Source organism: Delphinapterus leucas, chromosome 1 (genome assembly GCF_059928025.1).
Source record: "Delphinapterus leucas isolate spDelLeu-1000000601 "Yukka" chromosome 1, BTC_Dleu_Yukka2, whole genome shotgun sequence".
Classification (NCBI taxonomy): domain Eukaryota; kingdom Metazoa; phylum Chordata; class Mammalia; order Artiodactyla; family Monodontidae; genus Delphinapterus; species Delphinapterus leucas.
Genome location: NC_143129.1, coordinates 142620072 through 142644524, shown reverse-complemented (window position 1 = coordinate 142644524; position 24453 = coordinate 142620072). Strand labels below are relative to the sequence as shown.

Here is a 24453-nt window from a genome sequence, read left to right as displayed (position 1 = left end):
CACAACGCTATGAGATTAGAAACGAATTACAGGGAAAAAAATGTAAAAAACACAAACACATGGAGGCTAAACAATACATTACTAAATAACCAAGAGATCACTGAAGAAACCAAAGAAGAAATCAAAAAATACCTAGAGACAAATGACAATGAAAACACGACGCTCCAAAACCTATGGGATGCAGCAAAAGCAGTTCTAAGAGGGAAGTTTATAGCTATACAAGCCTACCTCAAGAAACAAGAAAAATCTCAAATAAACAATCTAACCTTACACCTAAAGGAACTAGAGAAAGAAGAACAAACAAAACCCAAAGTTAGTAGAAGGAAAGAAATCATAAAGATAGAGCAGAAATAAATGAAACAGAAACAAAGAAAACAATAGCAAAGATCAATAAAACTAAAAGCTGGTTCTTTGAGAAGATAAACAAAATTGATAAACCATTAGCCAGACTCATCAAGAAAAAGAGGGAGAGAAGTGAAATCAATAAAATTAGAAATGAAAAAGGAGAAGTTACAACAGACACCATAGAAATACAAAGCATCCTAAGAGACTACTACAAGCAACTCTATGCCAATAAAATGGACAACCTGGAAGAAATGGACAAATTCTTAGAAAGGTATAACCTTCCAAGACTGAGCCAGGAAGAAATAGAAAATATGCACAGACCAATCACAAGTAATGAAATTGAAACTGTGATTAAAAATCTTCCAACAAACAAAAGTCCAGGACCAGATGGCTTCACAGGTGAATTCTATCAAACATTTAGAGAAGAGCTAACACCCATCCTTCTCAAACTCTTCCAAAAAACTGCAGAGGAAGGAACACTCCCAAACTCATTCTATGAGGCCACCATCACCCTGATACCAAAAGCAGACAAAGGTACTACAAAAAAAGAAAATTACAGACCAATATCACTGATGAATATAGATGCAAAATTCCTCAACAAAATGCTAGCAAACAGAATCCAACAATACATTAAAAGGGTCATACACCATGATCAAGTGGGATTTATCCCAGGGATGCAAGGATTCTTCAATATATGCAAGTCAATCAATGTGATACACCATATTAACAAACTGAAGAATAAAAACCATATGATCATGTCAATAGATGCAGAAAAAGCTTTTGACAAAATTCAACACCTATTTATGATAAAAACCCTCCAGAAAGTGGGCATAGAGGGAAACTACCTCAACATAATAAAGGCCATATATGACAAACCCACAGCAAACATCATTCTCAATGGTGAAAAACTGAAAGCATTTCCTCTAAGATCAGGAACAAGACAAGGATGTCCACTCTCACCACTACTACTAAACATAGTTTTGGAAGTCCTAGCCATGGCAATCAGAGAAGAAAAAGAAATAAATGGAATACAAATTGGAAAAGAAGAAGTAAAACTGTCACTGTTTGCAGATGACATGATACTATACATAGAGAATCCTAAAGACGTCACCAGAAAACTACTAGAGCTAATCAATGAATATGGTAAAGTTGCAGGATACAAAATTAAGGCACAGAAATCTCTTGCATTCCTATACACTAATGATGAAAAATCTGAAAGAGTAATTAAGGAAACACTCCCATTTACCACTGCAACGAAAAGAATAAAATACCTAGGAATAAACCTACCTTGGGAGACAAAAGACCTGTATGCAGAAAACTATAAGACAGTGATGAAAGACATTAAAGATGATACGAACAGATGGAGAGATATACCGTGTTCTTGGATTGGAATAATCAATATTGTGAAAATGACTATACTACTCAAAGCAATCTAAAGATTCAGTGCAATCCCTATGAAATTACCAATGGCATTTTTTACAGAACTAGAACAAAAAATCTTAAAATTTGTATGGAGACACAAAAGACCCCTAATAGCTAAAGCAGTCTTGAGGGAAAAAAACGGAGCTGGAGGAATCAGACTCCCTGACTTCATACTATACTACAAAGCTACAGTAATCAAGACAGTATGGTACTGGCACAAAAACAGAAACATAGATCAATGGAACAAGATAGAAAGCCCAGAGATAAACCCACGCACCTATGGTCAACTAATTTATGACAAAGGAGGCAAGGATATACAATGGAGAAAAGGCAGTCTCTTCAATAAGTGTTGCTGGGAAAACTGGACAGCTACGTGTAAAAGAATGAAATTAGAACACTCCCTAACACCATACAAAAAAATAAACTCAAAATGGATTAGAGACCTAAATGTAAGACCGGACACTCTAAAACTCTTAGAGGAAAACATAGGAAGAACACTCTTTGACATAAATCACAGCAAGATCTTTTTTGATCCACCTCCTAATGGAAATAGAAACAAAAAAACACAAATGGGAGCTAATGAAACTTCAAAGCTTTTGCACAGCAAAGGAAACCATAAACAAGACGAAAAGACATCCCTCAGAATGGGATAAAATATTTGCAGACAAATCGATGGACAAAGGATTAATCTCCTAAATATATAAACAGCTCATGCATCTCAATATTAAAAAAACAAACAACCCAATTCAATAATGGGTAGAAGACCTAAATAGACATTTTCCAAAGAAGACATACAGATGGCCAAGAGGCACATGAAAAGCTGCTCAACGTCATTAATTATTAGACAAATGCAAATCAAAACTACAATGAGGTATCACCTCACACCAGTTAAAATGGGCATCATCAGAAAATCTACAAACAACAAATGCTGGGGAGGGTGTGGAGAAAAGGGAACCCTCTTGCACTGTTGGTGGGAATGTAAATTGATACAGCCACTCTGGAGAACAGTATGGAGGTTCCTGAAAAAACTAAAAATAGAATTAACATATGATCCAGCAATCCCACCACTGGGCATATACCCAGAGAAAACCATAATACAAAAAGAAACATGCACCCCAATGTTCATTGTAGCACTATTTACAATAGCCACGTCATGGAAGCAACCTAAATGCCCATCGACAGATGAATGGATAAAGAAGTTGTGGTACATATATACAATGGAATATTACTCAGTCATAAAAAGGAAAGAAATTGGGTCATTTGTTGAGACGTGGATGGATCTAGAGACTGTCATACAGAGTGAAGTAAGTCAAAAAGAGAAAAACAAATATCATACATTAATACATATATGTGGAACCTAGAAAATGGCACAGATGAACTGGTTTTCATGGCAGAAATAGAGACACAGATGTAGAGAACAAACGTATGGACACCAAGGGGGTAAAGCAGCGGGGGCAGGGGGTGGAGATGTGATGAATTGGGAGATTGGGATTGACATGTATACACTGATGTGTATAAAATGGATGACTAATAAGAACCTGCTGTATAAAAAAATAAATTAAATAAAATTCAAAAATTAAAAAGAAAAAAAAAATTAATAGTTGCTAAAACTACTGTAGCCTTGATACAAATCAAGGCATTGACACCAAACTCACAGGAAAGAAATTGTTTCACTTAGAAAAGTCCTGAAAATAGTTTAAATTGTTAATTTTATTAAAACCCAATCTTTGAATACATGTTACTTAAATATTATTTGTGGCAAAATGGAAAAGATGCATAAAGAACTTCTACTGTACCTAATTATGAGGGTACAGTACATGTTTTTTCTTGAGAAAAAACAATTGTTTGAGTTGTAAGTCAGTGTTGATGCCTTTTTCCTGGAACACTGTTTTTACTTGACAGAATAACTGCCAAACAAACTATGGTTATTCAGGCTAAGATACTTGGCAGACATTGTCTCAAAAATGAGCAGAGGGCCTATTACTTCCAGGAAAACAAACGGCATTATTTGTTACCAATGACAAAATTTGGGCTTTCAAACGAAAATTAAAATTTTGGAAGACAAATTCACTACCATGAACTTGAGATCACTGGTAATATTAATAAATTTGACTTATTAATATGTTATAGTGAAATGTGAGTATTTTTAAGACATGTACACTCAGAGAACCATTGTTTTGTAAATTTCCAATGTCTGATGTTATAAAAATCATGTATGGGTACCAGATACATTTAAAGGATACATAGACCAATGGGTTTTAATGTAACAGAGTATAAAACATTCATTGATAGGATTTCAGGTTCCAAGTGCAATTAACATTTAAGAAATGACTGCTTTTCAAGATTTGGTGTAGCATCAAAGAACATCCAAAATTATCTGAGAAGACTATTAAAACACTCCTCAACTACATAATTTTTTTCAACTACATAACTGTATGAGGCTGGAGTTTCTTCATAGATTTCAACCAAAGCAACATAAAGCAACATATTGAATGAAGAAGCAGAAATGAGAATCTAGCTGCTTTCTACTAAACCAGACATCAAAAGAGATTTGCAAAAACATAAAACAGTAACACTCTTTTCAATAATTATGTTTCTTGGAAATGGATTTTTAAATAAACATATATGGTAACATGTAATGGTTTTGTTGTAATTTTAAATGGATAAATAAATATTTCAAAATTTCTCAGTTTTGATGTTTGGATTCTGTGACTGTCGATCGACCCAGTCCCGTTAAACAAAAGCTCTTCAGAGTCCTCAATAGTTTGTTAGAGTATAAAATGTTCCTGGGACCAAAGTCTGAGAACCAGTGATAAAGGTGAACATCACTTTCCTGATGATACTAGAGCTTCCTGTTTGGGGTTTCAGCATAGGGGGCATCATTCATCGCGTGCAGCAGTTCACAGCATAATTAGCATGAGTTCTGAAGTACTACAGCATCATCCCTGCATACAGTAGAGGCACAATACATTTTTATTCTTCATTTCTTTTTTTTTTTTTTTGCGGTACGCGGGCCTCTCACTGTTGTGGCCTCTCCCATTGCGGAGCACAGGCTCCGGACGCGCAGGCTCAGCGGCCATGGCTCACAGGCCCAGTCGCTCCACGGCATGTGGGATCTTCCCGGACCGGGGCACGAACCCGGGTCCCCTGCATCGGCAGGCGGACTCTCAACCACTGCGCCACCAGGGAAGCCCTATTCTTCATTTCTTAAAACTGGAAATGATCGGAGGGAAAACGTGCACAACTCTTTTGCTGTTGTTGCTTAAATTTTACATCTCAAAATTGATGCAGGGAAAGGAAAAGAGTTCTGAAGATGGAAACTGGTGATGGTTGCACAACAATAGGAATGTACTTAATGCCACTGAACTGTAAGCTTCAAAATGGTTACGGTAAAATGTAAATTTTATGTTACATGTATTTTAACACAATAAAATATTGGGGAAGAAAAGAGCATTAGGCCATATAACTTTTGTTTTAAAAACAGCACATGCAATTCTTAAGAAGGAAGATAGAATCATTCTAGTGTTAGAAGTACCCTTACAGCCCAGTGTTCCAAGTAAAAATAACTGCATTTATGGACGTTCCTCTCCTTTCCCTGCTCATCCCCACTCCCACTTCCAGATAACTTTAAGGCTAAGGGAATATATATTGTGATATTGGTTCATGTTCTACAGCTACAGGTACCCAGATGCCCAAATCAAGGGGTAACCTTTATAAATTAAAAAATTAGCATCTGTTCATCCATAAAGAAAAGAAGAAAATCCTTCCATCTGTGACAACGTTAATGAACCTGGAGGACATTATGCTAAGTGAAATAAGCCAGACAGAAAAAGACAATACTGCATGATCTCACTTATATGTGGAATCTAAAAAAAGTCTAACTCATAAAGCCAGATAGTAGAATAGTGGTTACAAGGGGCTTGTGGGGTCAGGAACATGGGGAGAGGCTGGTCATAGGATATAAACTTTCTGTCATAAGCTGAAAAAGGTCTGGGGTTCTGACACACAGCATAGTGACTATAGTTAGTAATAGTGTATTGTACACTTGGAATTTGCTAGGAGAGTAGATCTGAAGTGTTTTTACCACACCAAAAAAAAAAAAAAAAAGAAAGAAAAAAAAGGCAACTATGGGAGGTGATGGATGTGTTTCCCTTGGTTGTGATAATCATGTCACAATGTATATGTATGTCAAACCATCACGTTGGTCATCCTAAATATACCATACGATTGTTGTCAATTATGCCTCAATAAAGCTGGAGAAAAATTCAGCACCTGTTTTCATATTATTAAGATACTGTCATGTTAAAAGACCGTTTTGAATTTATAATTACAAAAATTAAAATGATCATGATAAAAAATTTAAAAATTGAAGCAAGGGGTCTCTTCTCTCTTTAGGAGAGTCAGTCGGGCTGTTCAGAGTTCTACTCCCACAGCTGTTTCCTGCCAGCTGGGCAACTGGGGAGAGTGGACAGATTGCTTTCCATGCCAGGAGAAAAAGGTGAGACATTTATGACCAATTTTGGAGCATTTAACATTTAAATTGTGTACTAGGCATTCAACTGGAGATAAACAGTCACGTCTATAAATCTAGAGGCCTGGGGAGAAAAGGGTATTCAGAAGCCATACGCACGTGGCTGGTGGAACTTATTTCTGCCTCTTCTGATTTTGTTTGTAAGGCATTTGGATGAGGTTGCAAAAGATGTGTATGTTACGGCTTAGATGCAGAAAAGTGGCACTCCGGACATGGGCACACTGATCCCCACTGGCCACTCTGGGTCCTGGCCTATGTATTACCTTCCAATGAGGGTCATCTGGAGGGACCAATGGCTTAGGAACAAAATGCCAAGCTGTCCATGACCTATGAGGAACTGAGATAAACCAAAGCGTGTCACACAGGGTGTTCCTGAGGATTTCACTCTCATGCACTGAAAAGGCTGACACGCCCAATGAACAGATGTGTATCTATCTTGCCCATCTAAGTGGTTTTAATTGGTCCAAGATGATCGCTAAACTCAGTGGCATAAGGGGGATGTTGAGAGCGCTCGGCTCTGTCAGGGAGGAGTATTACAATTCCGTCTTTGTTCAGAATCACTGGCTCATGGTGACAATAGAAAGAAGACTAACTTCTATTCTGTTTTCTTAGTATTTTATCTTTTTTTTTTTTTTTTGCGGTATGCGGGCCTCTCACTGCTGTGGCCTCTCCCGTTGCGGAGCACAGGCTCCGGACGCGCAGGCTCAGCGGCCATGGCTCACGGGCTCAGCCGCTCCGCGGCATGTGGGATCCTCCCGGACCGGGGCACGAACCTGCGTCCCCTGCATCGACAGGCGGACTCTCAACCACTGCACCACCAGGGAAGCCCTGTTTTCTTAGTATTTTAAAATCTCTGCAGACGACACATGCCTTTACTGGATGCACCCAGGGTGGGTGCAGCCCAGACGTGGTACCTCACTGCCGAACCTTGTCTATTAGCCTATTGCTGTCAAGCCTGTTTTTTAGCTTCGATTCTGGCTTGCACCTTATTTGCTGTGTTACTTTGGACATAATTTTTACCCTCTCTGTGCCTCTGATTCCTAATCTATAAATGGGAGTTGAAACAGTACTTACACCATAGAGTTATTGAGAGCGTTAAATGAGTAATGCATGCAAAGTGCTTTTCATGGCATCTGGCACAAAGTAAGTGTTCAATAAATGTGAGCTGTTTCTATACTTCCTATCTGTGCCCTCCTCTCCAACCTCACTCCCACTGCCTTGAATCAAGCCCTGCTCTTCTCTCACTGATAGTCCTCCTGCCTCCAGACCCCCTCCTCAGTTAGATGCAAAAGTGCCCTGTGGGGCTTCCCTGGTGGCGCGGTGGTTGGGAGTCTGCCTGCCGATGCAGGGGGTGCGGGTTCGTGCCCTGGTCCGGGAGGATCCCACATGCCACGGAGCGGCTGGGACCGTGAGCCACGGCCGCTGAGCCTGCGCTCCGCAACGGGAGAGGCCACAACAGCGAGAGGCCCGCGTACCGCAAAAAAAAAAAAAAAAAAAAGTGCCCTGTGAAGTTTTGATGACACTGGCAGAAACACCATTTGGAGCTAGTTTATTCAACTTTGAAGGCTAAAGTTTATGATTTTGCCTCTCCCATCTCTAGGATATGCCAAAGAATCTTAGATGTCCCAGTTTAAAAATATCTGGCCCCCAATTCTCATTCTGCTTTGACATCCTGGATTCATTTTCTGAGCCTGCTGTAACAAACGCCAAAGACTGGTTGGCTCGGAACAACAGAAATGTATTCTCTCAAGAGTTCTGGAGACCAGAAGTCTGCAATCAAGGTGTCAGCACGGCCAGGCTCTCTCTGGAAGCTCTAGGGGAGAAGCCGTTCTTTGCTCCTTCCAGCTTTTGGTGGCTGCCTTGCTCCAATCTCTGCTCCTGTCTGCATCACCCCTTCCCTTCTCTGTGTCTCCTTTATGTGTCTATGTGAACTCTCCCTCTGCTTTCCTCTTATAAGGACACTGTGATGGCATTTAGGGTCCTCCTGGATAATCCAGAATAATTTCTCCAAATTAATGATGTCTGCAAAGATCCTTTTTCCAAATAAGATAACATTTACAACTTTCAAGGATTAGGACTTAATTTCTTTGCATGGCCTTTAGTCAACCTATTATACATTTAAACAGCATCCTAAAGCTACATTTTTCTCTTGTGCTGCTGTTTAGATAGCAGATAGCACAGGTGAATGACTTACAGTTTAAATCAACGTTTATTACTTTCTTAGGGACTCAAAAAGACATGTGTCTTTAAAGTAATCCTTAAAATAATTAAATTCTGTTAATTTTTTAACTGAAAGACCATCTGAGTTTCTTTCTATTAATATTTTTCTTCCTCTCAAAATCACTCAATCAATGACGTGCATTTCTGGAAAGAAACATTTTCTACTAGCTAGAAAAGAAAATTATGTCTTAATGATACCAACCACGGGTAATGGCACAGAGAGGTCCCAAGGGAAGTATCCTCACCAACCTTTCTGCAATACAATGTCTTCCTTATTTGATAACAACCTAGAAAATAAGGAGCGGGTGGGAATGAACCTCATGTCTGCACCATCATTCCAAGTACAGAAACCACAGGAAGGATGATAATGACAATATATAGTCGCCATTATTAAATAATTTCTGTATACCAAGGACTGTGCTAATGCTTTAAATAAATCATCTTCTTATTTGACTTTCACAGCCAACAGTAGGTGACAGACACCACTCAATCCCTTTGCTTAGTTTGCCCAGTAAGAATGTGGTAGAGCCTCGATTTAAAACTTGGTCAGTCTGATTCCAAAATGCCCATGAACCTGAGCTATATGCCTCTCCTGCCTCTCCCGGAGCTATATGGAGAGTAGTAAGTGATATTAGACGTCACCTAATCCAATTCCCACTCAGTCATAATCCTTCCAGAGTAGCCCAACAGCTAGCTACGAGGATGATGACGATGTTGATAACTATTATTACTAAGCGCATACCAGAACCATGCAGAATGCTGATGTCTTTACCTGTGTTATCACTAATCTTCAGAACACTCTCATCTCTCTCATCTTACAGACGAGAAAACCGAGGGTCAGAGACGTTAAGTAATTTACCCAGTGACACATATACCGTAAGTGGCAGAACTGAAATTCTAACCCAGCTTAAAATGGGATCATTAATAGTACTTAACCCCCTAGACTTGTGAGGATTAACTGACATAAAGAATGTAAAGGGTTTGGGCCATAGTAAGCACTCAATAACTGGTAGCTACCATCACCATCATCACCATGATGGTAACTTCAGGTCTTATAACTGATGAATGTTTTCAAGGTTGAGAAAGAGAATTGGCTATACATTTGTATCATGAGCTCTCTTTTATTTACTGCATTGTAGGGCAAGAGAGTGGGTAGAAAATGAAAATATCCTCCTATTCCCATACTGATCGCTAATTATAATCTCTTCTCACCTAGTTTACAAATCTTTTATTGCTGTTATTAACTAAAAGTCAGGGAAGGTAAATGGGCAGGTTGGATCCTCACTTCTTTTTGCTACCTCTGCCTCTTTGCTAAGAGGGAGTTAAGTAGGGAGAAGTGGGCAAGAGGAAATGGAGGGGAAGCGTCACACTCAGCCCTGGAAGCATCTGGAAAAGGCTGCACTGATAATGATGCGGAAACCACTTCCATTTATTGAGCACCAGTGATATGCCAGGCCCAGGGCTAGGTGTGTCCTCAGACCTTCTGTCACTTAGTTCTCACAAAACCCTTTCGAGGTAAGGTCCCATCATACCCATTTTACATACTAGACAGTGGTCGCTCAGAAAAGATAAGTAACTTGCTCATGGGCAGTTGGTCAGTGAATCCAGGATTTGGCCCTAAGTTGGTCTAATCTCATGCCTGTGCTCTTTCAACTATAGGACACAGGCGAAGGAATCCTAAGTAATTGTGATTAGTGAGGTCAACTAAGCCACCTCATTTTATAGATTGGGAAAGTGAGGCAGAAAGTGCCAGGCTCTGATAACTTTACCCAGCAAGTAATAAATAGATTCAGGTCAGGAGCTCAATCCGCTTACTTCTCAAATCATTGCCTTCCTATTTACTTATTAACAGTTTTGAAGCTAGGGCCTGTGGGCTAAGAGACGGCAGAAAATATGGTGCTGACTGACACTCCGTGTGAAGCTCTTCATACAGCATGTTTTATATTGTTATATTTTTTATCTCCTCAACCATCTCTAAGCTTCTTAAAGACAGGGATGGAACTTCAATTTCTTGGAATATCTTACTGTTCGGCTTCTTCCTGATACGCTAGTATCTAACACTGTACACCCTAGAGAAGACAGTGTCATAAAAACATTGAGCCCAAGGCTGGTATGCATTTTTATTGTTTCTCTCCTTCCTTCAGTAAGTATTTATTCATCTGCAGTCAGAGCTGGACACAGGGTCTCAGATGATGTCTTCAGAGCTCTTTTTGTCTCTCTAATTGTTGGATGGGCTCTTTCTATAATAGGCAAGATGACCACTTGATACCCACAATTCCCAGCAACTTCAGCTAAAAAGAAACTATCTTTTCCAATAGTTCTGAAAGAAACTTCCCAGAGATGACTATGATTTGCCCTAAGGTCGAGTCATGAACCAATCGTTGCAACTTGGCACATGACTGGTACTCTGGTTGCCCTGCCTCGTTCACATCCACACGTCCTGTGACTGAGGGGGTGACGTCACCCCCACCTGAACCATACGAGACATGCCACAAGGAAAGAGGAAATGCCATGACCAGAAGAAATTCTTCAAAGGAAAAGTAATAAACATCTTTTTAAAGGTGACTACCATGTAACTGACCATAGATCAAGTGCCAAGTATATGAAGCCAAATAAGACGTGGCCCTCCCTTTGCTGACCCTAACCCTATGTGCAAATTTTCCCTAAACTAGTGAGAAACGTAAACAAAGAAGTGGACAATCAATCACAACCTTATACGACAAGTGCTAGGAGAGAGGGTACATAGGGAACTGAGAATATATTACTTAGTTAGGGAAGTCTGTTCCCGAGGAGGTAAACTGTGAGTCTTGAAAGATGAATAGGTACTAACTGGCTTCAGAAGGGAGAGACAGAGGTTGTTCCTAGCAAGTTGGAAGACCCTAGAAATAACTAGTCCAAACCTCTCATTTGATGTTTGGAGGCCCTACTCAATATTCCAGCTGGTGACAGTGCCACCTCTGGTTGAACACCGCCATTTATGATCACTCATCCCTGCAAAAGACAGCTTTGCAGGCAGCTCTCAATCATTAGACAGTCATTCCTTATGTTAAGCTGAGACCTGCCTGCACCGATCTCAGTTGATTGATAGACAATGAATGTGTCTGGTTCCAAATCTGATTTAGTACAGATACCGGAGCCTCCTGCAGCCTAACAAGTTCGGGGGAACCATCTGCAGTGGGACTGTCTGGGACCAAGCCAGCTGTCACGGTCCCACAGCTTGTGTGAAGCAAGCACAGTGTGGACAGGATTTCCAGTGTAAGGAGACAGGTGAGTAGCATCTCAGAAGGATAACAGCTGTGCCTGTCAAACTTAATATGCAAAACAGTTCTCCAGGAGCTTGTTAGAATGCAGGCTCCTGAGCCCTTCCCCTAGAAGTTGTTGTTCTGGGGTTTGGGATGGGACCCAGGAAGCTGAATTTTAAGCCAAGTCAGCAGCCCAAGTAAATCTGAGGCAACTTTGCTGGAACACCCATTGAGTTGGAAAAGGTACAATTCACTCATCCATCCATTCATTGAGTAAATGCTGATTGGGTACGTATGATGGCCAGACAATGTGCTACCTGCTGGTGATGCAGAGGTGAAAAGTCCTTGTGCCTGATCTCAGAGTACTCCTAGTCTCTTTGGGAGACAGACCTATAAGGAATCAATTACAGTGTCCTGTGATAGCCAGTGTAATGGGTGTATGTACAGGGTCCAATGTACGGACTCTGGCGGGGGCGCCTAAATCTGCTTTGGGCAGTCAGGGCAGGATTCAACATGGTACTTGAGCTGAGACTTAGAAAATGAAAAAGAGTTTGCTAGGAGACAGAATGTGCAAAAACGCAGAGATTTAGGGACTCACAACGAGCCCAGAATAAGTGCTTTGGGAAGAGAGGCAGGGGATGGGCCAGGTAGGTTACTGGGGGCCAGACAGTGACATTTGGAAGCAGAGGAATGGGGAGGTCCTGAAGGATGCAGAGCAAGGGATGACATGGCCAGACTGGAATTTTAGAAAGATCCCTGGGGCTGCAATGTGGAGACTGAATTAGAAAGAGCAAGCCTGGGGCAGGGTCTGAGCTGGGGGGCTACAGGTGAGAGACATGGAGGCTGGAGGGAGGGCAGAGGCAGTGAGGATGGAAGGAGGATGGAACAGGACTGGGAGGATCGAAGGGCTATTTCAGGGGTGGAACGGACTTGGTGACTATGGATGCAGGTCATGAGGGAGGGGGAGGAGTCCCGGACACTCTAGAAGCATCCACGGCCTCTCCTCAGGTCGCTGCCTGAAACGCCACCTGGTGTGTAATGGAGACAATGACTGCCTGGATGGCTCTGATGAGGACAACTGTGAAGACATCAGGGTCTTGGAAGATGACTGCAGCCAGTATGACCCAATTCCAGGATCAGAGAGGGTGGCCTCGGGGTGAGTCGCTGCCGGCTGGCTGTCGGGAGCAGGGCATGATTTCTCTCCAATCATGAGTATTAGTTTCAGGGAAAGAAGAGGGTGTTTGGGGGGAATCTCTCTGGAGTGTATCCTGTGAGGCCGTCCTCACCATCCCTCTAAGTGGCTTAGTCCATCTGGGCTGCTCTAACAAAATACCACACACTGGGTGGCTTATCAACAACAGAAATGTATTTCTCACAGTTCTGAGGCTGGTACTCTGAGATCAGGGTGTTAGCCTGGTCAGGTGAGGGTGTTCTTTCAGGCCGCAGACTTCTCGTTGTGCCCTCACATGGTGGAAGGGGCTAGGGAGCTCCATGGGGTCTCCTTGATAAGAGCACTGATGTCATTCACGAGGGCTCCACTCTCATGACCTAAGCGCCTCCCAAAGGTCTCCCTCCAAATACCACCACACGAGGGGTTAGAGTTTCAACATATGAATTTTACAGGACATAGCTCATGTTTTCCCCTTTATGTCTCTGCCCAAGGGTCCTCCTTTCACCCTTTACCACTCTACTGCTCATTCCTCTGGCCCCAATTCCATTTCCAAGGCCCTTTTAAGAGGCTACACCTTCCATGAAGGCTTCCAATATCCCCAAAAGACAGCACTTCTCTGGCCCAAGTGCACTTTCCAGTAGCCCTGTTCTTACTCTGCTTTGCACTGTGGTTGCTGATATAACCAAGGCCTTAGGGTGAGATGGGGTGGGGCTTGAATCTCCACTTTGCCATTGCTGGCTTATAACTCTCAGGCCAGTTTCTTTATCTGTTGAGATTCAATCAGCCTCAATTCTAACTCTACTTCACTGTGCACCTTATGTTCATGTTTAGTCCCTTGCACACATCATACTCTTTTCTTCTCACTTCATAAAGTTAGTTCCTTCTTTCTGAAATGTCCTCCCCTGTATTCCTAACTGGTTAACTTTTTGCCTAGTGTTGTGCCCTAAATTGTATCTCCCTAAAACTTGTAATGTTGAAGCCCTAACCCCCAATATGGTCGTATTTAGAGATAGGGCCTTTACAGAGGTAATTAAGGTCAAATGAGCTCATAAGGGTGGGGCCCTAATCCAATAGGACTGGTGTCCTTGTAAGAAGAAGAAGAGACACCGGAGAGCTCTCTCTCACCTCTCACCATGTGCACAGAGAAGGGGCCATGTGACGCTATGGCGAGAAGGTGGCCATCTGCAACCCAGGAAGAGAGGCCACACCGAAACCAACCCTGATGGCACCTTTCTCTTAGACTTCTAGCCCCCAGGACTGACAGAACATAAATGTCTATTCTTTGAGTCATCCAGGCTTGGGTATTGTATTGGGTATGGTACTTTGCTATGACAGCCCAGCTAAGACACCTAGGCATCACCTCCTTTAGCTGGTCTTTTTGACACCCCCTCCCCTCCTCTCAACACTGTCTAGGCTGGCTTAGTCCCCTCCTACTGTTCCCAGCGTCCCTGTGTGTCCTACTCTCCCAGGACTTATCCAACAGGGCAGAGACATCTGTTCCCCAGGCTAAGGGGTCCTCATCATTTTCTGCTTCTCCAGCATCCAGCACAGGGCCACACTCATAGTGACACATGGTATTGTTAGTTCCCTGACACTTTGCTTTGGGCCTTGTCCTCTGACTTGAGTATAAACTCTTTGAGGGCCGAGGCTGCTCTGATTCATCTTTTTCATCTCCTCAGCCCTTATGTCAGAGCTTTCCCCATAACAGCCTCGTAACTGAGTATTGATTGCAGTGAAACAAATCAATATGACCAACTGGACCTTTACAGATGAGGAAACAGAGAGAGACAGTACTCATCACACAGTGACCCAGCCACATGGCAGCCCACTCTGGGTCAGGTGTGGGTGCTGTAAAATGCAGCTCTCATTCATTGAGGTTTAATTACGTTCAGATCACAGCCCACAAGGCCTAAAGTATTTACTATCTGGCCCTTTGTAAAAAATAAAATAAGATTTTAAATTAAAAAAAAAAAGATTTCCTACAAGATAGGACAGAATCCTGTAAATGCATGTAGACACACACGTATGAAAAGATGATCAAATTCCTGTTTCTTTTAGACCAATAATATTCGTTTTCTTGGACTGCCATAACAAAGTGCCACAAACTAAGTGGCTTAATCAATAGAAATTTATTTTCTCAGGAGGTTAGAAGTCTCAGAATCAGATCTCAGCAGGATTGCTTTTTCTGAGGCCTCTCTCCTTGGCTTGTGAATGGCCGTCTTCTCCCTTTGTTGTCACATGGTCTTCCCGCTGTACATGGCTGTGTCCTAACTTCCTCTTCTTAGAAGGATACCAGTCCTACTGGATTAGGGCCCTCCCTAATAACTTCATTTTAACTTAATTACCTCTTTAAGCATCCTATCACCAAAACACAGTCAAATTCTGAGGTTTTTGGAGTCAGGACTTCAACATACAAATATTGGGAGAACATATTTCAGCTTCTAACACCAATAAAAGGGGATTCTTGTTGATTTTCAAAGTGACTGTGGGATAAACAGACTACAAGCATGAAATATTGAGGTTTTGACTTGAAAAACAATTCCCTCGTAATTGACAAAAATATCACAGACCATGACCCTGCTCTCATATGATTCAATCAGGAGATTTCAAAGGTACTTGCTGATTCGTGTGCTTTGCCACACCTAACACTGAAACCGGTAGAATGGGCCCACCTCCACTCCCAGCAGCTGACATTATGGTGGTTTTTCATTCATCTCAAGATCTCAGAGGCCTTTCCTGATATCTTATTTTTTCTAATTTAGGCATTTCCCAGTTTTTAATTTTTATTTATTGTTACAGAAGTAATGCCTATTTGAGGTAAAAACTGAAATTCTTCCTTCACTATCCCTCACCTGGTCCCACCCACTCACCCTCTCTCTCTTCCCTCCCTAGAGCTGACCCCTGTTACGTGATTTCACAATCATGTAAAAATGCATTGACAACATACACTGTATGGAAGGTATGCCTATCAGGTATATTGTGCATTATAGACATAAGTGTATTTTACATAAATGTGATCAGACTACATATTGTCCATAACTTGCTTTTTTCACTTAATAATATATTTTGAAGATTTTCCTCCCATATCTTCTGTTGTCTTTTTCTAGGCAGCATAGTGTTCCTTAACAGGGGTCAGCAGACTATGGCCTGAACACCAAATTCAGTCTGCTGTCTATTTTTAAATAAAGTTTTATTGAAACACAGCTTCTGCCCTACAGTGGAAGAGTTCAGTAGCTGCAACAGAAACCTACGTAGCCTACAAGGCCTAAAGTATTTACTATCTGGCCCTTTGTAAAAAATAAAATAAGATTTCCCAATTCTCCTATAGTATAACTATATAATTTATTTAACTACCTCCTATTGAAAGATAATTAGATTGTTTTCCATTTTTCTCTTATAGACAGTGCTGCAATGAACATTCTTACATACATAGTTTTTTACCCATGTGTGAATATTTCTAAATTCCGAAAAGTAGAATGTCTCTCTTTATTTTCACTGGGGCTTCTGCAATCACATTTTTAAAATATATATAGGCTTTACTTACGGTTAGAGGTTACATTACAATCTTAGGGCTTATTGTTCTTTAGAGTTTTTCTTTGGCCCATTAGAGGGCCTGTATTTATCAGCTACAGGCAGAAACATGTTCCACAGGGGGAAAGATAGAAACTGCAGGGTAAAGACTAAGAACCCAGATTGTAGTGTCAAAAAAAATCTAGGAAAAAAATCCAGCTATGACTATAGGCAAGGTACTTAATTTTTCTGAGCTTCAATTTTTGCATTTGCAAAATTGTCATGAGGTTGAAAGTTAATGTATGCTAAATGTCTGGTATAGTGTGTATTCAATTCATCATAGCTATTATTACATCACTTCCACTAATGTTAAGAAAGAGATGGGGAAAGGAAGAGAAGAAGGAAGTGAACTTACATTGAATTTCTACTATATGCCAGGTGGCTCTACAATTATCCATTTATTCCTTTGAAGTAGGTTTTATTCACAGTTTTTCCCCTGCTCATCTACCTTTGTGCCCTTTCACAGAGGACATAAATGAACATGACAAATGCCATGCCAGAGGCAATCACTGAATGCCATGGGAACACAGAGGAAGGACAATCGTCTGTCCAGGATAATCAAAGAAGGCAATACAGAGGACGCAACATTTGAGTTGGGTCTTAAAGGCTGAGTAGGAGTTTGAGAGGCAAAGACAAGCAATCATTTTATTATCCACAACATATGAGGCTTAGATTGTTAGGTCTTATAACTCTTAGCCAACTTTCAATGATTTTGTTCGGTTAACTTTCTCTTTGTATGAGATTAAAGCAGATTTTCACCTGTTTCACATGATTTTTACCTAAATATGGTTAAACCATCCATGACCTAAAACAGAGAACTTGGGCAGATAGATTTGAAATACCCCAGAGAGGGAAGTATGGGAAATATTTCTGGAAAGATATTGGGCTAGGGGAAAAGAAGTATTACTATCAACTGTACTTCTGTTTTATTCTGATACTCTCATTTAGACTTCACAAAACCCAGGAGAGGTAGTTTTACTATGTCTGTTTTTCAAATGAGGAAAATGAGCTTCAGGAAGTTTCTAGAATGTGTCCAAAGTCACATAGCTAGTAAATGACAGAGCTGGAAATTAAGCAGGTGTCTCCCTGACCTCCACACTGTGCCTCATCCACGCCAAGGCCTTTCTGAGGATTAGATCATCAGCTTACCACTATGAACTACACCCAATACTTCAAACCTATTTTTTAGCAGCAAAACCTTTTCTGAAATCATACTAACAAAAACAACAGCGACATTTATTTAACACTTCATATACGCTAAGTACTGTTACTTGTTTTAACTCATAGTTTAACTCTGTGAGGGCTGTAGTATTAGCTGCTTTTTACAAATGATTACACTGAGGCACAGAGAGGTTAAATGATCTGCCCAAGGTCACACAGCTAGATGTGGCAGAGATAGGAAACGGGTCCAGACTGTCTGGTTCCTGTGCTTGGACTCTTGATAATCATGCATATTCTTCTTCAATTTACTCAACAAATATTTAGAGGTGCCTCCCATGTGGGAGCACTGTTATAGATGCTGAACGGAGTTGTCTGGCTGATCTGGTCTAAGGGAACCTGGGGGCCCAGGCCCAGTCCACTCAGTCTCCCATTGTTGCCCAAAGTGGCCCTTAAGGTACTTCAAGGAAATCTGGGGTTCCACAGAACACAGTTTGAGAAATCCTGCTCAGCCCACCAGCTACTCATGGTCCAGAGGATATTTTGTGCTATCTCTGCTCTTCCAATGCTCTCTCCCAGAAGCTGCTTGCCTTTTCAATTTAGGTATAATGTTCTGACCCAGAAACAAGCTCAGAGCGTATACGATGTCAGGTATTATGGGGGCCAGTGTGAGACCGTATACAACGGGGAATGGAGAGAGCTTCGGTATGACCCCACCTGTGAGCGTCTCTACTATGGAGATGATGAGAAGTACTTCCGGAAACCCTACAATTTCCTGAAGTACCACTTTGAGGTAAGTCTGAACAGGGGTGCTCACAGGCCACTGGGTGGGTGCAGGGAGGGGAAGCTGTTGGTGGAGATAGCTGCCTTGCTTTGGAAGACCTTATTTCCTGTGGGGTTTGCTGGTGGCTGAAGGTCCCACTGCACCTGCCCTCACGCATGCTTAGTGCTGAAGGGGCAACAGCAGGGCCAGTGAGCCGCATACTGTAAATGGGACCAGCCCCTGCTAGATCTCGGCTCCAGTCCTAAGTCAATAAAATAGATTCGGGGCCTGATTTTCTAGGCTGCTTGTCAGAAGACCTATTTCCAGGTTTTGACTCTATTAGAATAGATGTATATCAGACCTTGAGCAGCTCACTGCCCCTCCGCGGGCCCAGGTTACTAAGATGTAAAGTGGGGGCAGGACAGGAGGTGGCTGGGGGTTCTGAGAACTCTGCTCCTGCTTCACCGGGAGCTGGTCCTCACTGGTGACCTTCATCTCTTGACTTTCTGTCCATGATTTTGTTGGAAGAAAGGGTTCCGCTATTGCAAAGTGCTTGCAAACTGTTGATGATCCCTAAGAGTCTCTCTCTTTAAAATTCTGCCGTCTCCTGGTCAGCCTGTAGCTCACAACGAGCTCCAGAGCCTGCTCCTGGCCATTCCTTTCTTCACCTCTCACCCTCTGGGTAAGCCGTCTACACAGCAAACCTCACTGCAGGCTTACCATGTGTCAGCTCTTCTATTTTCACACAAATTCTCCCACCGAACCCTCATCACAAGACGATGTGTCAGATATTATTATTGGCCCATTTTAGATATTAAAAACCCCAGAGACTTAGAGGGATAAAGTGCCAGGCTCAGTAGGTAAGCCCAGACAAGATTTAAATCCAGATCTATCTGAACTAAGCCTGGCTATACGTCTTTTAGAAGGGAGGCTAGATTATGCAAATTCTATCTATGTATCATCCACATTCTATCTATAGAGAGAGATGATAGGATGCCAGTACTCTGAACAGTTATCTAGTCACATCCTCCCTCCCCCAAGTTTCTCAAGAGAAAAATATTGACAGAGGATAAGGCCAGGCTTACTGAGTCTGTTTTTAAGAAACTGGCTCTCACTATTCACAAGAGCCAAGACATGGAAGCAACCTAAAGGTCCATCATAAAGAAGATGTGTTGAATATATACAAAGGAATGTTGCTCAGCCATAAAAAAGAATGAAATGTTGTCATTTGTAGCAACATGGATGGACCTGGAGATTATCGCACTAAGTGAAGTAAGCCAGACAGAGAAAGACAAATACTATATGATATCACTTATATGTGGAACCTAAAAAAATAATACCAATCAACTTATTTACAAAACAGAAACAGACTCACAGACATAGAAAACAAACTGAGGGCAACCAAAGGGGAAAGGGGCGTGGGAGGGATAAATCAGGAGTATGGGATTAACAGATACACACTACTATATATAAAATAAACAAGAATTTACTGTATAGCACAGGGAACTATATTCAATACTTTGTAATAACCTATAATAGAAAAGAATCTGAAGCTGTATACCTGAAACTAACACAATATTGTAAGTCAACTACAGTTTAAAAAAAAGAAATTGGCTCTCCCCACCCCACTTCCACCTCTGCCATCAGGCTCCGTCTACGAGCTGGAAGACATAGACAGTGCCATTTTTCTAAACTGGAGGACAGTCTAGGGCCTACGTGTCAGGCAAGATAGACTAGGTTATGCTGTGGCAAAAAGGATTCTGAAATCTCAGTGCTTTGAAGCATCAATGCCCTACTTATTCTACTCATCCTTCCTAAGGTGGAAAAGAAACTCTCATCATCACAGACTCTCAGGACCCAAACTGATGGAGCCTCCATCTCAACACATGCTCTCGTGATTACAGGGCAAACCTCTCATAGGCTCCTAACCCTCATTTCCTTGGCTTACGAGACCACGCCTCAGGTCAAGCTAGCAGAGAAATGCAATCCTGGAATGAAATAACCAAACACTTGTGGGTGGTCCCTAAGCATGCCTCTGCTTAGAACTATCACCACCTGCATGCCTCTGCCCCTTTCCTCCCAGGTCCACGCCTAGACATGGCTTTCTGTATCTCTCCACTGCAGAGCCAAGCAACCATCTGTTCAAGAAGGATAAGCCCGCTGGAAAGAAATACATGCTCAGAACAATATAGCATTTTATCAGAATCGTGTGTGTGTGTGTGTGTGTGTGTGTGTGTGTGTGTGTTTAAATAAATATTTTAGCAGTACCACTAAATACTAAGCACTGCTGAATTTTCTGTATTTTCGTATCAATTCGGAATAGCCTTTTAAAAGAGTTATTTATAATAATCTGAAACTTTGGATATTTTACAAAGCAAAGATTTAAATATTACGTATGAACTGGAATATAATGCTAGTGCCCAAGGCTAACATCTGTGTGATGCTTTTCAGGCCCTGGCAGATACTACAGTCTCCTCAGAGTCCTACGATGATGCAAATGACCTTTATTCTAAAGTGAAAAATGACGAGTCTGTGTCGGCTGGAGTGACCATTGGTGTGGGCGCTGCAGGCAGCCCATTTACTGTGACTGCAGGTGTATCTGGGTCACGAGGCAGTTCGGTCTTGAATATGTTACGCAAATATAATCAGAAGGTATTAAAACATAATGCCCGTGTCACACAGTGTTCCATAATCTATGCTGAACACGTATTACCTTAACTGCATTGAAAAGTACAGTAGTAATTGAACCTTCATTTGCTTGTGTAATTGGACATGTCTGATCAGTAGTAATCATGTTTGTTTTTCTTCTTACGCTTTCCCACGCAGAATCATCACAAAGGGAATAAAATTGCACGATAAGACTAGTACTCTTATCACTTTCCCCATCCTTTTTCATGGTTACCTGGAGCACAGAGGGAAATACTTAGAAGGGTAATGTCTTAAAGAGAAACAGCCAAGCCCTCTAAACCAGACTTGGAAGAATTCTAAAGCAAGCCCGGCTTTTCCAAGTAGATTGGAGGGCTGGCCTGCTTAATGAATCTTTCATTTCTTCATCAAACATTTACCATTAACTGCTTATTATCCGGAGAGGTCAGACAGTGCATCCTTGAGGAAGTTAGGAAGTCTGTCTAAACTGGGATCTAAAGACTAGTACCAGTTGTCCAGATGAAAGGGGGCAGAAGTTAACAGAAGGCTGTTCTAGGTCTGGGAAACAGCATGTGCAAAGGCCTGGAGACGAGAGACTGCCTCACACAAATGTGGGATTGAAAGGACTTCTGCTGGCTGAAGCACAGGTGGGAAGGGAAAGGAGGGAGTGATGAGGATGGAGAGGTAATCAGGAGCTGGAGAAATATTCACTGAACTGATCAGAAATTTACCGAAAGCCTCAAGACACTGATACCAGAACTGGGGATTTAGTTAGGGCTCAAAACATTATTTTGGATGATGAAAATACAGTTATAAAAATTAACTTCCTCAACACATATAAATTACAGGGCTTACCTGGTGGCGCAGTGGTTGGGAGCCCGCCTGCCGATGCAGGGGTCACGGGTTCGAGCCCCGGTCCGGGAAGATCCCACATGCCACAGGGCAACTAAGCCCGGGCGCCACAACTATTGAGCCTGTGCTCTAGAGCGTGTGAGCCACAACTACTGAGCCTGTGTGCCACAACTACTGAAGCCTGTATGCCTAGAGCCAGTGCTCCACAACAAGAGAACCCACCTCAATGAGAAGCCCCGCACCTCAAAGAAGAGTAATCCCTGCTCACTGTAACTAGAGAAAGCCCATGCACAGCAACAAAGACCCAATGCAACCAAAAATAAATAATAAATTTAAAAAATTTATATATATATATGTATAAATTACATTCTGGAGCTTTGCCACGAATAAGCTACTGATCTGAAGGGAAAGTACTGTTCTGAGATCTGACAGTCACAGATTCATGTGGACTTTTCTAAAAGCAGGTGGCTTCTTCCAACTTTCACTATCACTTTGGATCAAGGTTTACATTCCCTGCAAGTAAGGCTCGTACATGACCCCCTTCCTCTTAAACCAATCCAACCTCACCCTGGTCCTGTGGATCCTGCTTTTCTCGATTACCGAACAGTACAAGACTACCACTAGAATGTAATCTCCATGAGGGCAGGGGCCTATCTCACTCAAGATCATGTCCTGTGCACCTAGCGTAATGCACGTGACTGTAGGCACTGAAAGGTATTTGTTTAATAAATTAAGTGATATTGGCATTTCCTCATGTCATCAAAATATTCCTAACCCTAATTTTTAATGGGTACCTAATACTTGTGTAGCAGGTTGCATAATGCAGTGCTTTAATTAGAGCAGGGAGAAATGTGGAGGTGAGAACGGACTGGGGGCCGGACAGAGGAGAGGAGCACAGTGAAACACACTGTAGTAACCAACCCAGTGAAAGCTGATGAGAACTTGACCTGGACAGGGGCAGTGGGAACAGAGATGCAGACGTGGGAGAAGAAGCCAGGCTGGTGTCTAATATGTGTTTGCAAAATGTAATAATCCTCTGCTATATGTATTTATGTTCATACAGTTACATGTGAATATATTTATATTTCCCACGGGTACTAAATACTGCCCTTTTGCGTGATCTCATGTAGTAAAATGTATACTCTCTTTGTTCTCTTCCTTCATTCAATGGCGGTTGTTGTTACTGGCAGATATATAGCTTCATGAGAATTTTCACAAAGGTGCAGACTGCTCATTTTAAGATGAGGAGGGAGAATATCATGTTGGATGAAGTTATGCTGCAGTCATTACTGGAACTTCCAGAGCAGTACAATTACGGCATGTACGCCAAGTTCATCGATGACTACGGCACCCATTACATAACGTCTGGAACGATGGGCGGCATTTATGAATATATCCTGGTGCTTAACAAAGAAAGAATGGAAACAGCTGGTAAGTAGAACGGGTGCTTGATGCACGCAGTGTTCGATGCGTACGCCGGACATGGTGTGCAATTTTCCAGGCACTATCAGCCACGCATGAACTCATTTAGCCTCCGTGACAACTCTATAAGGTAGCATTAGTATTATTATTTACAGGGACTTGAGGCTCAAAAGGGTGAAATGACCTGCTAGTAAGCACTACAAACAGAATTTGAACTCAGACTTGTCTAGGTCTCCAGAACCACGTGTTTTCTATTGCACCATAGTTACCTCTTCAATAATAAAGGATCTCTGGGGTTTTGCTATTTAAAATGTTAAAACATTTTAAATATAGATTCTTGGTTAATGGAACTGCCATCCAATCAGTCAGTGATGACAGAAACTTGGAGTCATCCCAGATCCCTTCTTCCCCTTCACCCCTGCAGATCTCTAAGACCCTTCAGTTCTCTCTCCTGAGCAGCTCTTGTCAACATCCCTTCTTCTGCATCCCCTCCTACAATGGTAGGCTGGGTTCCCATCTTTCACTTACTACTGCATCATCTCCTAAATGGTCTCTAGGGGAAGATTCACCCCTTCCAATCCATTCTCAACAACTGCCACCAGAAGGATCTTCTGCTTCACAGATCTTATGACATCACCTCCTTGCTTAATATCCTGACTGGCTAAACTGAAGTCTAAACTCCTTAACATTGACATCAACAATCTTCATGGCCTCACTCCAAACTGCTAGAACAGTGGTTCTCAACGCGTGGACCCCAACAAACAGTGTTAGTGTCACCTGGGAACGTGTTAGAAATGCAAATTCTCAGGCTCCCATCCCAAATCTGCTAAATCAGAAACTCTGGGAGTGGGCCCAGCAGTGTGTTTTGACAAGCCCTCCAGGTGATTCTGATGCTTAATACTGTTTGAGAACCACAGATCCAGTCACCGGCTGAGTAGAAGGGCGAGAGGTGTATCCATATTTCAAAGCCAAGTTCAACTTCCAAGTTTCAAGGAGTCTCCCTGACTCCACCAGCCCAGGCTGGCCACTTCCTTCCTTCAACACATTCATATCAATTCCACACTGCTTAGTCTTTAAAAACAATTTTCCAAATGTTAATATTTCTCTCCTA

The 24453-nt window shown here is 41.9% G+C and overlaps 1 protein-coding gene across 1 annotated transcript in view; it reads left to right on the top strand.

Moving 5' to 3' along the window:
- The window catches only part of C8A (complement C8 alpha chain), a 90499-nt gene that overhangs the window by 35452 nt on the left and 30594 nt on the right, over positions 1-24453 (top strand). The window contains 6 exon segments of the mRNA XM_089911256.1: positions 6163-6265; positions 11641-11785; positions 12769-12916; positions 18263-18452; positions 20874-21074; positions 23111-23351. Coding sequence (XP_089767382.1) covers positions 6163-6265; positions 11641-11785; positions 12769-12916; positions 18263-18452; positions 20874-21074; positions 23111-23351 — 1028 coding nt within the window.